Raw genomic sequence first — 15,586 nt, 5'->3', positions numbered from 1 at the left:
GGCCGGCTCCCCGGGGTGGGCCGCGGCGGGAGATGAGCGTCTGGAAAGGCGGGCGCAGGGCGGGAGGCTGTCCGCGGGAACGCCTGTCCCGCCGTCGGGCCCGTGCCACGGCTCAGCCGCTTCGGCAGCGGAGGCCGCAGCGCCCTGCCCTGCGTGCCCCTCACGCAGTCTCGGGGTGGCGGTTCAGGGTGTTTTGCCTCTTCCCTCTCCCTCATTTTTTAAAGTTGTTTTGGTTTGTTTTTTTAATTTCCTGTCTTTTGACTCCGATACAGTAAAATGGATCCCAAACCTCCCACATTCCGTGGAGGCTGGCGGTGCTTAAACCTCCAGCGTAAACACATAACGTGTTTCTTCCCATGCCAATGTTGCTTTCCAGTTTAGCGTTATTTCTTTTCTAAAGTCCATCAGAGTAACCGTGTCTCTTCACAGTCTCCCAGTCTAGACGTGCTGAGGGATTTGGTTTGCGGGTTTTTTCAGCGTTTTGTAAAGTAATCTGTTTATCTTAAGCTGCTTAAAAGCAATCATTGGTTTTATCAGGAGCCAAGGGTTTGGCAACCAAAAAAAGTGCAGGATTTGGGAAGGCTGAGATTTGAATCTCTTGGATGTCTGGAACTGGCGTTTCTGGCGTGGAAGGGTGCTGTGCTTGGGATTCAACAGCTCAAGTTTGGGCTCAGGACGAGGTGGTATTTTCCATGTTGTGATTTTACTGCCTTCTGCTGGTCAAAGATGTTCAGAATGAGTTGTATTTTTTTTAGAATCAGCACATGATTGTAGCACATGATCTGAAATTAAGCTTCAGCACAAATACCAACAATAGATGTCTCATCTATTTTATGGTGGTGTTTTGTTACATATTCTCACGGATATAATACATTTCACGTAGTAGGGTTGATCAGTAAAGAGGATTGTAGGTATTAATGTGCAAAGCAGACAAATCTTGTTTCTAAGTTCTAGCTATTGGCTCGAAGTTGTGATGTAGGAGATCACCTTTCTAATCCTTGCCCTGTGTTTTGGCTCACTACTTGCCCTTACTAACAGCACCTCATTTCTGTGTTCCTGTGTATCACAATCCTTATCTCTTAGGAATCCATCAGACCCCAGCATCTTTGTGTAGCAGAGTTATAGTAACACCACTGCCATGATAAAACTTAAACATTCCTTATGAATGGTCACATGTTGTTACTGTTTTTTTCCAAAGCTGGAAAGGAGAGGCAATGCACAGAAAGTGACATTGCACCTCGTGTGTGTCTTTATATTCCAAGCAAAGATAAAGATTTAAAAATGAAAACCATGTTGCTGTTTGTACTAAACTCATGAAAGACTGTGGTCCCACACTAGTGGGTAATCTGTCAGAGCAGAAAGAAACAGAATTTTATGACCTGTTTTAGAAATAATAGTTCTTTAACGTTTCATCTTTGCGTTTATTCTCAAAGACAAAGATGAATGTGCTTGTCTGTTTGTGTGTGGTCCTGAATATTGAGAGCTGAGTAGCTAACATGGCTTGGATTTGGCTAAATGTTGAACCAAGAATTACTCACTTGATCAAATGGAATGGCTATTCCCTTGCCTGAAATTAGTTGCCTTCACCTTCCTGCTCTGAAATTTAATAGCCATGCCCTGATTTGATAGGCCCCACAATGTGCCATCTGGATATATGTGGTAAATCCCTCAGGCAGTCAGGTTATGAGAATGAAGATATTTACTTTCTGCATTTTGCATCAGGCAGATAATGCAAAACAAAGCTTGGATTGCAAAATAATTACTCAGGCAATCATAAATAACTATCTGTATTTTCTTTGCATTCGCTGATTTCTGTTTCTGTAGGAAAGATTCGCAGCGGGAGTGAGAGAGAACATGCTGCATTCAACAAACTTGTGACAAATGGCCCAGAGTTTGCACTTTCAACATTTGAAGGGCATAAAAGGCCATTCAAACCACCCTTCAGCTACATTTGTGCTAAATTAATATAGTACTGGTAAGGTAATATTTAAAATCTGTGTTCATGGAAAATACCATAAGAGGTTCCAAAGAAACACAAAGAAAAATTTCTTCCGTGTTCAGGTGAGGGAGCACTGGAAGGGGCTGCCCAAATGGGCTGTGGAGTCTCCTTCTCAGGAGACATTCAAACCCACCTGGACAAGTTCCTGTGTGACCTACTCTAGGTGATACTGCTCTGGCAGGGGGTTGGACTGGATGAGCTTTCGAGGTCCCTTCCAGCCCTTGAGATTCTGTGGTAATGTGACTTTGCTCTTTTTAACAGGTAAACCAAGCGGGGAACAGCAAGAAGACTAGAAATTAGAGAAGATGCTCTCTGCTTTTTGGATCTTTGAGATACCACAGTTGCTCATTTACCCACCAGATACTGCGGAACGGTGAGATAACACCAAATTGCAGGGCAATCAGGGGAATGAAGCTTCTACTCCCATGTCTGCCACTAGCCTACCAGATTGCCTCTGGGAGCTCATCTAAGCATTCATCAATAAGCTGCAATATATTTAGAAAAGCCCATTAAACATTTGGCTGACAGTATGTGCTTTCCAAAACACCCGTTTGTCTGTTGCCCAAGCAGAGCAGACCTTGGGTCAAGGAGCTGTAGAGAAGGGAATTTTTCCTCATTTATTTTTAGTTTCATTTCCTAAGGAAGTAAGCCATCTGTGATCTGTTTCCTTCTGGAAAGTTTTGAAACCGCTCTGCAATTCAATCAATTTTGCAGAGCCTCAGAGATACTAAATACCCTGAGGTTTTGGGTTTTTTTTGTGGAAATAGCTGCTCAAGTAAAAAGAGACCCTGAAACAGGATAAAGGGGCAGCACTGGAATCCAGGCTGTGTTGGTTCTGCTGCTCACAGAACTACCTGTGAAAATAGCTTATAGGAGGGTTGCTCTCCCCCATTTTAAACCAGAAAACTTCAGATGTGCTTGTGGAAGTGTTGCTGTGCTTAGCAACACCTCTGGAAATTGAATGGTTAGATAGATGATACGGAGCTTTATAAAGATGAGAACCGTTATTGATTAAAAACTAAAAGCTATGACAACTATTTTGTCTCTGACGCAAACCCATTACTCCAGAATGTCATGAGTTTCACAAACAAGTTGGGATCTTTGAGGTTAGGAGCCAATGCATGCATGCTGTAAAGCAACAAAGCAGCTTGAGGGCTCCTTTCAGGGAACAAAGGGTTCTCCCAAGTTGCTTCTTGAGATGTTCCCACCTGCAAGCACAGACTGACTGCGCTGTCTGCTGAGGGTGACCCCTGAGGTCCTTTTCCAGGCTAGAATCACCTATCTAGCAAGTGTGAATCTGCTCACACGTGCCTGGTGTGTCAGCCTGCCCATGGAAGCCTTTGCAGTAGTAGTTTGTTTTCTTACCCTACCCCAGGATTAGGCTAGGCAAGAGAAGGCTCCAGTAGGATACCTGTAAGATTCTATGCCAAAGCTACTCTTAATTTAAGATCTTAGTTAAAAAACTGTAAGAGAAAATAAAGAATACAGTAGTGGCATTTACAGAGTATGAAGAGGGGAGGGATTAAAAACTGTATTGAGGGTAGAAAAATACCTGAAAATGATAAACATGGGCAGAAATTAATGGCAGCTCAGTTGGGAAGACTGAGTCCTTATCTGAGGAGATGCAGGTTCATGAGACCATTTATTAAATTGAAGAAATCTGAAAGTAATAATGCCAGGAGACAAAGAATGAAGGCAAAAATGAACCAGATATCAACTATGAAGAAGGCTGCAAAAAGGCTAGTGCAGATGAGGATTCATATTTCCATTTCTCCCTCAAAAGGCACTTTTCCTGCTGTAAAATCAGGGAGGCAAGTCCAAGAGAAAGGGAGGAACTGGTCATCACTGCTGCTTGCCCATCCTCAAACAGCCTGGAACTGCCATGCTTCTCCCAGGGAGAGGAAGCATGGTCCTCCTGTGGGTCAGGCTCATAGGCTGGCAGAGGCTGCTCTAGGCAGAATGTTTTTCACATAGCTGGTTTGCTTCATGCAGTAGTTGATACGATATGACTTGGTATTCAGAACTAGAAAGTTTCTCCCTCCCTTGCTGTGAGGGTCATGTGTGGTTTTTCTGATGTCTGGGATGAAGAACACAAGTCCGTTTAAAAAGGGTCTTTGAAGTGCTGTACTCAGAGCACCTTGGCTCTGCTTCTAGCTCTGCTGTCCTTAGCTTTTTCTATACCTGACTTGAGCTATCTATGAAAGACAGGACATGGATGTGAAGGCTGCAGGCACTTGGAGACGCCTTGCTCTTCCTTTACTTTCCCAGTTTCTCCTTCACTTAGGAGAATCTGGACACTGGAGAAATAAGGCTGCCCCTTCTTGCTCCGAGAACACCAACATCCTCACTCTTGCCATATCTATCTTGAAGATAATCATACTTGTACAGTTTACATTACCCATGTAATTTCCTTAAAGAAATTATTCACTAAGAGACTCGGAGAAGATTTGGCCCTTAATGAATTTCATTTGCTTCACGTAGCTGCCAGTAGATGGCTCTCCGAATTTGCAGTCCCTTATTTACTGCATTGTTTATTGAATTATGTTGGCCACATTTTCCGTGGAAAATGTTTTCAGTGTGTTTGCTTTGAGGAAGTTTACGTCAGAAGAACAAGGAAGCAATGGACCCAGTAAATAGACTGTTAACAAACAAAGACGTGGGATCAGTTCACTTTTTGCAACATGTTTCATGGCCACAATCCAAATGATTTTTCTTGTGCATGACCTAATCTTGTAACTATCAGGCCCAGCAAGTTACATCTGTGTTTGCAGAAGGCATTTGCCAAATTGGATTATAACTGAGGAAAATTAAATCTTGATCAAAAAGGCATTTTAGTCACGTGTTGGAAAGGATGCATGTGGTTTACGGACAGGTACCACGGTGAACCCATGGAAATGCTCCTTCCTTCATACCCTTTCAGGGTGAGAGATGTTGTTTTGCAGATCCATGTGTGTTAACAGAGCACAATGTCCAGGCCATTAACTTTAGAGAGGTGCCTAGCACAAATACAGCTGCCAGGTGTAGATGTGACTCTATTCCTCACCTTTTTGTTATATGCTTTATCAGAGAAGACTAAAAGGTGATTTTCAAGATGACAGGCCATGTTTTGATAAGTCACTGGGCTGTTCTCCCAGCCCTCAAACCAGCAGGGTGTCTGGAAGGGAAATGCAACAGCTACAGCAGAGACCTTTCACAGCATCCATCAACTACTCATTCAATCTACACTCAGTCTTTGTCCTAATAGAGTACTAATGCCCCCATGACAAGTGAGGATCATCCCCCAGCTTCTCAGAGACCACTCACCAGGTGGTTATTGATGATGGCTGCATAAATGGGCTAGCTCCTTGGAAGCAGTGATGTCTTTCAAAGGCTGATGCATTCTACCACTGGAATCCAATGTGGAACATGCTACATTCCGTCTTTGTTCTCTAAAACTTGTTGAAGAATTACAATATGTTAAGGCAGAGTAACTATTTAGTAGCCTCACAATGCTGATAAAGTTCCAGGTTTTCAATTCATTTACTAGAAATACGTAGTCTTAGCCAAACCATTTAAATTCAGTGGGCTGCATGGAGGGATCAGTTGCAATGTACACAGTCTGTCCACTGAAGTAACTCTTTGATTTGTCTCCACCTTGTTTCTGAGTTACCAGTCACCCTTGAGGATGACATGTAGTCACAAACAACTTTATGAAAAATAAGCCTAATACTCCAAATATATCACCAGTTGCATAAGATTTCACCCTGATTTAAAGGAAAATAGTTCCATCTTCTACTGCAGGTAAAATCTGCTGCACAACAGCTGTTTTTGAATGAGAGGAAGATGCTAATTCTTAAAGGGATGCCTGGATACATTTCTTTCGACAGACTGAAATTGTGTGAGGCATGTCTCTGTTTCTAGTCACATCCTCCTTTTTTGCAAAGCACGAGTTTGCTTTTCCAGACAAAACATTTCCTTGAACTAATTCACTTTTAAGATGAGAAAATAAGAAAGGTTACGTGACTCTCAGTGCCTGTCAGTGGCAGCACTCACCTGAGTACTCGAAATAACACGGCAACTCCACAACATCAATCACACTGCCTTGCCAGTGATAACACAGACAGGATTTGTTGATCCCATGAATTTTAGTGTTTGGCATTATTGGATTTATCATGGTAAAATACGACATTCTTTTTTCCCTCGTATTTCTTCACTTCTTCCTTGACTTCCTTTGGTTAATGCTCCATGCACTGCAAAATTTAGAGTCAATCTACAGGAGCTCTTGGTTCTCTCTACAAGGTCGTGTGTGCATTTCTACCAGCCTCAATGTTCTCTTATCCTTTGAAGTCATTTGCACCAGCTTTGTAGACTTCTGGGCTGTTACTATCTGAAAAGTGATGAGGAATCTTTGTTATTTTTATGAAATTCACTTGTTGACTCTTCAATAAGTAGAGGGCTTTTGTTCATATTTAAATCAACTCTATGGAGAAAGCCATTTATCTGCAAAGCAATGCTCTCCCTTGGAGAGCACTTAATGTATTGTATTTGATAAAGGCTCCTTTTCTATCTATTTTGAATCTTTGAATCATTTTTTATTTTTGTACATAGGTGTTCCACATTAGATGGGGTGGGATTAGGGTAAGGTGGTTATTTGTCTCTGTTGATACTTCTGTAGAATTATATGCTTCAACAAGATGAATAACAAATCATTCATAAAGAGGTGAGCTCCTGTCCCTCGCTCTTTTAGCTTTGTAGCCTACTGCAGGGATGATCTGCAATGAGTGCAAAGTCCCTTCACTCATCCTGCTCCTCCAGTGAGGCCTTGGCCTCTCTGGCAAGGGTGGCAGAGCAGGATGTGTGTTCCCACCTCAGCTAGCAATTCCAGACTCCTGTATCCGCACAGAGACTTTGCTGTTTTGCAGTTTCAGATGTCAGAGCACATCCGGCAGGCGCAGCTGAGGTGCAGACACATCTCATCTGACTGCCCTTCCGTCGGCTGCCTCCAGCACACAGGTGGGGGCACACCAGGAATCAAGTCTGCCAGAGCTCATTTGGCCAAGCCCTAAGCTGCAGAAGAGGTCACTGAAAAGCAAGGTACTGACAAATGGGCAAAACTGACACCAAAACTCAAGCACCTGTGCTATAGACTGTGGAGGTGCAGGAGGCAGCTGAGATCCAGCTGAGGTGCCTGTGGGGGGCGAGGCAGGCACTATGGGTAGTGGGTGGCTGTTTCAAGCCATTCCTGCTCATCAGAAACCTAAAATCACCCATGACATGACTGCATTTTAAGTGTACCCTTGGTCTTTAAACAACCCTTGCTAACACATCAGTTGCAGAAGGCTATTAAATAAGCTAGACATAGGTTTTGGGGGTAATACTGAGATGACTTTATGAGTCCCACAACTTAATCAAATCCTTCTGTCTGTGGTGGTAACTAGACAAGAGAGGAGAATGAAATCTAAAATCCTCTTGATCGACCTTTAGTACTCTCTGCTCTGTGTGTCAGGGCTTCTGGGGCTGCACTGCTCTTTGCACCTTCTGGCAGTGATAAGAATTTCCCTTTTCAGAGACACGGGATTCCCAGTTTCAGTATAAAAGAGTTAGGCAGTAATGTTTTCCCTTAAGGCAAGATTAAATTAGCCCTCCTGCATCTCACACTGATGCCATTTTGGAAAGGAAATTCCAGATAGGATGGAAAGAGGAAAATTTTCTGGTGGTGTCTCATGTTTAGGTCTGTTCTTGCAAGTGCACACACTATGTACAAGGATTTACTCATAGGATGATAGAATGGTTTGGGTTGGAAGGGACCTTTTAAGGATCATCTAGTCCCACTCCATGCAATGGGCAGGGACACCTCCCACTACACCAGGTTGCTCAAAGCACCATCCAACCTGCCCTCAAACACTTCCATGGGTGAGGCAGCCAAAACTTATGTGGCTGTAAGAAGGTAAATAGCTCTTTGGCTTATCCTGCCCACTCTGTGGTGGGCTTACCGTGTGTGCAGTTCTATGTGTAGCTGCCATTCAAGAGCAAAAGTCTTTGTCTTGGCAGACATTTGTGGGAATATTTTCTCCTCTCCCCCTTGGAGAAGAGCAGCCCTTTCTCAGTGGCACACAATAGGTCTTTGCTTTGCAGTGTCTCCATGTGTGTGTGCATCTGTGTAACACTGACAGCACGTTTCTGTGGCGGACCACAGTCTCACCCACACCACATTTGCTTCATCTCTGCACAGAGTTTGCTGAACTCCACCAGGATCACCAACACATGTATGTATTTGCAGATTTCAGGGCCTGACATTCCCTGTGTAAACATATACAAACAGAAACACAGAATAATTATATGCAGCTGGAAATCAGTGGCTTCTGGGAGTGGAAAAATTGGTGTACTCAGATTGCAGCCACAGCGTGCTGGAAACATTCACACCATGCAGACAGATGGAAGCGGGTGAATTAGCACTCGCTGCTTTTGGACACTTCCTGGATTACTATTAATAGTTCTCTGGTTTAGATTAATGCACAGCGTATGACATGTAATGTTGGCTTTGAATTACCTCCTAAAATGCTCAATCTTGTTCTGAAGTGCCAAAACAGGCTATTTTTTAACTCCCTACCCCTTACCTCCTCTTCCCATTAGGATGACCGCATTTCTAGGGAGACTGGTGGCAACGACCTGTTTGGATGGAAAGATGATTGTGACACTAGCCCAGCCATTTTCTAAATCACTGTTAGGGACGATTTTTAGCCTTTATGAAGGAAAAGTTGATACTATAGACAGTGTGATTGACCATGAGCCCAGTTCCATCCCTGCAGGCACGGGCAGCTTGCAGGAGCACGGCAATCCATGGCATCCCGCAGTGCCACACTGGGCGGTGGTGTGGACCAGGCTGTGCCAGGCAGACCCAGGAGAGCCTGGGCTGCGGGGAGGGCTGCATCCCAAGGCCCAGCACGGACCAGACCCTGGCAGCGGTTCAGAGGTGAGGCCTCCGCTGTCCGCACCCTCCAGTTGAGCTCTGCAGGTCTCGCTCGGCGGCGGGGTGAGCTGCCGGGTGGCATGAGCCGAGTGAAGAGCCATTTTCCCAAACCACGACTCGGGCTGCTATTGCATGTAACAGCCCCAATCCACTCCGGTTTTCAATGGGAGTAAAGCGGCCCCGCGGCAGCGAGGGCGACCCGAACCTAAGGCGCGCTCGGTCTGCAGCACGGCAATGGCAGGACGCGCTCGGCGAAGCCTGTCCGAGTCCCGGGGAGTGGAGGCCGGGTCCGGGAGCCGCCGCCCCAGCGCGGCCCGAGGGCCCGGGGCCCGGCACCGGCGATGGGCAGGGGAACGCGGACGGCCACTCCTCGCCGCCCCGCGGCCGCCCGCCCCGCCGTATGTCTGCGAGGAGCGGCCCCAGCCCAGGAAAGGGGAGGAGGCGGGCGGGCGCGGCGAGCGCTGAGGGTGGGAGCTGGGCCGGCTGCGCCGCGCGGGTGCGCGTCTCCGCGGAGCATTACGGCGCCCGTTCCCGGCTCCCCTGCTCCGCCAGCGCCGAGGAGCCGCCGCGCGGAGCCCCGCAGCGCGGCCATGGCCGAGCGCCGCGCCTTCGCCCAGAAGATCAGCAGGTAGCGCGGCCGCGGGGCGGGGGGTGCGCCCGGCCCCGGCCCCCGGCGTGGGGAGGGGCGGGCTGTCGGGCTTGGCCGGCGCGGAGAGGGGCGGCCGCCGCGCCCCTGAGGGACGGAGGGGCCCGGCGCGGCCCGCCGGCGCTCGGCGCCCTCCCGGCTCTCAGGCTGCTGACAGGGCGCCCAGCGCGACGGCGGGCCGGCCCGAGCCGAGCCGCAGCGGGGCCGGGCCGCCGCGCCGGGCCTGCCGTGAGCAGCCCCCGGCCGGGCCGCCGGGCAGGGTCCGCCCAGGCCGGCGCCGCGGGGCTGCGGTTCCCCTCGTCTGCAACAAAGAGCCGGGGAGGGGTGGAGGGGGGGATGCGGCCGTGTGTGTGCGCGGCGTGTCCGCCAGGCGCGGTGCTGCTTCCCGAGGGAAGGGGAGGGAGGGGAAAAAAAAAGGAGTAGAAGAGCTGTTTAATTCAGGTCCCCGTGAACAAAGGCCGGCCGGGCGCATTGTGCGGTCTCCTCTCGCCGCACAATGGGCGGCCCGGAGCGCCCGGCAGCGCGGCGGGTGTTTTCCTGCCGGTGCGGGGGTGCCGGGCCCGCCCCCGGCGCTGCCCCGGCCCGCGCCGCCCGCCGCGGCCCCGCTCGCCTGCCCGCCGCTGCCGGGACGGCCGGCCCCAGCCCACGGCCGGCCCCAGCCCGCTGCCGGCCCCAGCCCGCTGCCGGCCGCAGCACGCTGCAGCCCGTCCCTGCGAACGGCAGACCTGCCTTCTGCTTTCCTCGCTGCCTGCAAAATGGAGAAAACAGCTCCTTTTGTGTGTGATAAGCAGCTGGTTAATGTCAGCACAGCTCCTTGCACATGCAGAGCTATTTGAGATTTGCAGTGTTAAACATCCTTGTATTCTATAAAGTTTTGTTTTGAGATTTGTTTTCAGGAGGAATGTTTATAGGAAATTACCTGCTAATACCAGGTTTCTGTAGATCTATATTCCAAGTTAGGTATATGGTTCCAGGTGGGAACCACAGTTTTTCTGTCTGACCACGTTGCCCTTGGTGACCGTGGGTACCCCTCCAAGCTGTAACTAGCAGCAGAGTGAAAGTGGGAACTATCAGTTTCACTGGTGCTATTCAGGAGGCTGTGGACAGTAGTGAAAGCAGTATTATTTTCGTACTGTTGGTTGGGAAAACTAGGTACAAACAGCTGTGGTTACAGGAGCTGTGATGGAGAAGGGTCACGGGCAAAGAAAAAGGAGGTCAAAGGAAAGGCTAGGCAGGAGGTAGAGGAGTGACATTGATCCCACCCCGCTCAGGATCCAAAGACGAGGTGAAAACACTGCTCTTCACTCATTGTTCTCTGCAAAGTTTGATGCACACCAGCTAGGGGTTAATGTAAAGGATCAAGGTCTCAGGAACAGAGAGAGAGATGGATTTGCTGCCAGACCATTTTTCCTAATTCTTGATTGTAGTCATAGAAATAGTCACATGAGGGACAACTACTAGAAGTGCAAGTGCAAGAGTTCCAGCAACCTTGGCAGGAAGTTAAATCAAATGGCCCTGGGGTGACCACTGTGAGTGCTCTCAATGTTTCTGCAGTAGGTTCATCAGGCAGGAGCACAGATGTGCCACCTTTCTGTACCTTTGGATCTACTCTTCTCGGTGTGTTCTCAGCCCACTCCAACAGCAGCAGTGTGGGTGTCTGCAGGCAGAGGTGGGCTTTCCCACATGTCGGATTCATTTGTGGAGTGTATGGTTCCTGCAGGCTGTGCCTGCAGAAGGGCCTGGCTGGTCTGTGATAGGGTCAGCTCCTCCTGGAGCAGAGCTCTTGCATCTCCAACTCTTTCTTTTATGCTGACGTGTAAGACTGCTGTATTTCTCTTTGGGATTTCCCATATTGTAATGTTGTCTTCTGAGAAATCTCAAGTTCCTGGTTCTTAGGCTGCACATCCAGCGTATGTGAAGGCAAAAACTTGTGGGCAGATGAGATTTTGTAACCCAGAGGCGCCCAGGCTGGGCTGTAGCCCTTCTCCCGCTGACACAGAGTATGCCGCTGTGGATGTTACTGTTTTAGAGGATGAGAGATGGAAGCAAGCAGCATTCTGAAGTCCCCAGAGTTGTGTTGGTGGCTGCTGGAAGCCCTCCCCAGTTCCATTGTTTAAAGAAGAATAAATCCATTGCATTTTCCCACTCTGCCCTCCGTTTGGCTTGCTCACGGAGGCAGACGTAGCATTTGTCTTATTCACAGGAAATAGCCACGCTACCCTTGGTTTGCCTGGTAGCTTGTAATTCAAATGGGATGTAATTCATATCCATGAAAGTAAATTACTTTAAAGCTTACCTACCAAACAGATGCAAGCTTCTAATCTGGTTATTGCAGTAGTGGTATAAAAAGAAACGTGAGGTCAACTGTTCTGTTTCTTAGAGAGACCACAGATGTGGTTTTCAGAGCCCTGATTTTCCTGCCTGTGCTTTCTTCAACCAGTGTGGTGCACCTCAAGGGTACACACCGAGCTCCAGTGCCATGCTTGGTCTGTTTACTACTACTGGAATCTTTAAATACTGGGTATCAGCTATCACCTCTACAGCAGTTTCAAAATACCTTTAAGACTGTTGCAAGGTATCTTTCTGACTAGGTCACGCTGCATTTTTGTTGGAAGGCTTTCAACTGGAACAGATTTTTAGCCTGAACTTTGGCCATCACGTGTACTTACTAATTCTTCTCGACTCCATCAGAAGAAACTCCTGAGTTAAACTTAGTATAGTGGCTTAATAATACCAGAAATTTTGCCTGAAGTTGTTAATTTTTAATTGGAAATATATTGATAATGAATTTTTATTCAATTGTATTGGAACATGTTGTTCTGCATCGTTGTACTTCTGTGGCTGCATGGACACTACTGTTTCCATCTCGATGTAAGAGCAGAGGTGCTCCTGTTCAGCTGATAACCATGTTTGGGGACTAGAGAAGGGTTAGCAGAAGGCAGGATCCACACCAGCAGAGGTAAAATTCACTCCTTAATGTGTCTCTATAAAAACCAAATGGTCAGTCCGTTATTGTTGAGGAAGCAGCTGAGCTGCTGCTCGCTCTCAGCAGGGCTGGGTGTTAAGTACTGACCAAGCCAGGTGCTGTGCATGGCCCCTCAGGGGTTGTGCTGTGCTGTCCCTGCTGAGCACCCGCCGCTTCACCCCTGTGCGCCCCAGGTTCCCAGTTATGTTATCCCAGCACTTTCCCAGGCTGTGGGGCCTCATGGCAGAGACATGGGATGTGAAAACTCCACTTCCAGAAAGGTCGATTCTGAGTTCCTGAATGTCCCAGTAAATCGAAGCATGCTGTATCCTGGCACTCCAGGCCTTCCAGGGGCAGGCAGAGGAAATGGTATGCAGGATTTTCAGAGGTCAAATACAGAAAAAGAAAATAAATCACCCTTTAAACATCATGCAGGGTACTCCAGTCAGGCAGAATCCTGTAGCCTTTCACCTGAGCCCCCGTCTCAGTGCCACGTCATTGCTCTGGACCATCTCAGGTCTGGTTATCTAGGGAATCCAGAGCTACTGCCTTGGTCAGACCATCACATTTTGAACTTTTGAAAAACTCTTTCCTTGGAAAGAGTTTTGTTCTTCCTTTACTGCTTCCACAGTTAAAAGAGGATCCTTTTGACATGGAATGACACCCCCGCCTTACTTTCAGTATCACTATGCATTTCAGCCTCACACAAAACCCAGAGAGGTGTTCATTCTCTTGCCGAGAATTACCAGTTTTCCTGTCTCTCCCTGGAGTCAGGAGAAAATTAGTTTTAGCCTCGTGGCTCCAGCCCCTTCTGAGGTGTTTCCATGTGAACAGGAACCTCATGGTGCCATGAGGCACTGCAGTCTGGGGCTGAGGGGTCTTCAGAGCCTTGGCTGAAAGGGAGTGACCCTGCTCTCAGACATTCAGTGCTGTGGAAATTCCCCATCATCCAGGGCTCTTATGTTCTATTTAGACAGCTTTCTGGACTAATCACAGCTTGTCTTTATGGTTTTGAGTTGAGGGGAAAACACTTCATTCAGAGCTAGCATCTTCTTTCTGCTGAAGCTCCTTGTCGCTCCTGTATGCTGATGGGGTACTGTAAAAGGTGACTTGGGGAGACTAAATTTACATTTGTGTTCATTTAGAACCCTTTTACATTCCCTGAGCAATGTGTCAGGGAGACTGACAGCTGCTTTTGCCCTGCCTCAGAGTAAACAGGGACAGAGTGAAACCTGCACCCACAGAAACTGACCGCAAAGCTGCCACTGGGTTCCAGGAGCACTGCATCAGGCCAGAGATGGTGGTGGTCGCAGCAGGATGCTCATCATGGTTTATTCTCTTCCCACATCCACATGCTGTCTGCATTGCCAAACACTATCATGGATAATTGAAAGTATTTTTTTAACGGAAGCTTCAGAAGAGCTTCCTCCTGTTCTGCAGAAGTCATGTTGTCTGCCCCCGTTCAGCCATTGTGGATGTCTCGTGCAGGAGCCGGATGCGCTCTGGGAAGCCTGACAAAATCTCTGACTGCTGAAAGCAAGCGAGAAAGCAAGGAGGACAGTTCATCTCCAGGGCTCAATGGCAAAGCTGCTTCTTTGTACAAAGCTGCCTTGTTTGGTTGTGTTTGGTATTTTTAAAATGTGAGATGTGACTTTGATCTCTGCTGACGAATCTGGTCCTGTGGTGACTTTCATAATAAGGTGTCTTGGGAGCTCGTTCCCTTCACTGCAGCTGAGAGGTGACACTTTCAGCCTTAATAATTAAATATTGTCAGAAAAGCACCACAGGCAGCATTGTATGGTGTTTTCTATTTTAATCAATGGTAAGGAAAAAGGGAACATGTCTTATGTGTTAATTTGAGAGCCCACACTTACCTGCAGCAGTCAGGATCAGGCTGATCCTCAGCCTCATCAAACCCATTTCACTTCAGTGGAAGAAGTTAGCTCTGAAGGAGACAGGTCCTTGGGTTTAGGAGAAAGGCTGAACTGGCAAGGTAGCTCAAAGCCACAACTCTCCCTTGAGCAGGTTCCCTGATCCACCATGACACATCCTTCGTGACTCACACCATGGTTCAAACTTGGATGGAGCAGACCTCCAGGCAGGAGAGCTGAGCCAGAGCACGTAGGGACAAAGGGACAGGTCATCTCAACAGCAGTGGCAAGACAGATAAAGCCTCCCAGTGCCATTCTGGTTTGGGGCTTCGGACCTGAGTATAGAGAAAGATGCTTACAGCCACGTGCAGAGTTGTATGCGATTGAGTTGGCAGAACAAAGAGGGACGCTTTCACTTTAAAAAGTAAACTATGTAAATACAGTTTGCTGCTGAGAGAGAACAAGCAGCCTTGCTATGGATTGGCACAGATGCCTTACTGTACCAGGCTGTCTTTCTCAATAGGCAAAGGCTCGCTGAGAGTGGAGTCACTGCACGTGACACAGGAGATGAAGAACAGGCAGGAGTAACAGTTTGGTAATTAGCAGGTTGGGGAGAAACAAACGATTTGCATTGCTCTTGGAAATTGGGGAGGGCTATGGAAGGGAGAGACTTCCTGAAATCACTGCAGCAGACGATCTGGATGACTGTATCCTGACCCACCTTTTCTGTGAAACGGAATTCTCAACCTTGCTTGGTATAACCAGACAGGATTTGCTGAGCCTTCTCTTGGGAAGGCAAAAAGAACGGCTATCTCCAGTATGAAGCTTAAGGACAAAGAAATAAAAATAACAGGAACAATTTGGGGGTTTGAGCAGGTAGGCTGCACAGAAACAGGAATTACTTTTGTGTGTAGTAAAGAAACATGGAAGTGCAAACAAATGGTTTCGTTTTCTTATTTGTGGCTCGGAGTACTTTGAGAATGACCAGTCTTGTTTTGCTTTAGAAGCTACTTCCAAGGGGATTTTTTTCCCCCTCTCCTTTGTTTTCTTTGTTTTTTATTTGTGTGTTGTGTGAACCACATGCACACACAATAATTAACCAGCCAAGAAGGTCAGAAGGGAAGTGACTAGGGAAGATGTACTTTAAACATAGACA

At 47.6% G+C, this 15,586-nt stretch overlaps 1 protein-coding gene across 6 annotated transcripts in view; it reads left to right on the top strand.

Moving 5' to 3' along the window:
• Positions 1-9,469: 9,469 nt before the first annotated feature.
• Positions 9,470-15,586, top strand: part of DOCK7 (dedicator of cytokinesis 7) — a 104,230-nt gene continuing 98,113 nt past the window's right edge. For all 6 annotated transcript variants that reach the window (XM_062003332.1, XM_062003334.1, XM_062003331.1 and 3 more), the window contains exon 1: positions 9,470-9,576. In XM_062003332.1, coding sequence (XP_061859316.1) covers positions 9,539-9,576 — 38 coding nt within the window. In that variant the 5' untranslated portion in view covers positions 9,470-9,538. The remainder of the gene's footprint in view (positions 9,577-15,586) is intronic.

Source organism: Colius striatus, chromosome 10 (genome assembly GCF_028858725.1).
Source record: "Colius striatus isolate bColStr4 chromosome 10, bColStr4.1.hap1, whole genome shotgun sequence".
NCBI classification, from domain to species: Eukaryota; Metazoa; Chordata; class Aves; order Coliiformes; family Coliidae; genus Colius; species Colius striatus.
Note: the sequence above shows the minus strand (reverse complement) of the source record. Positions and strands in the feature narration are given on the sequence as shown.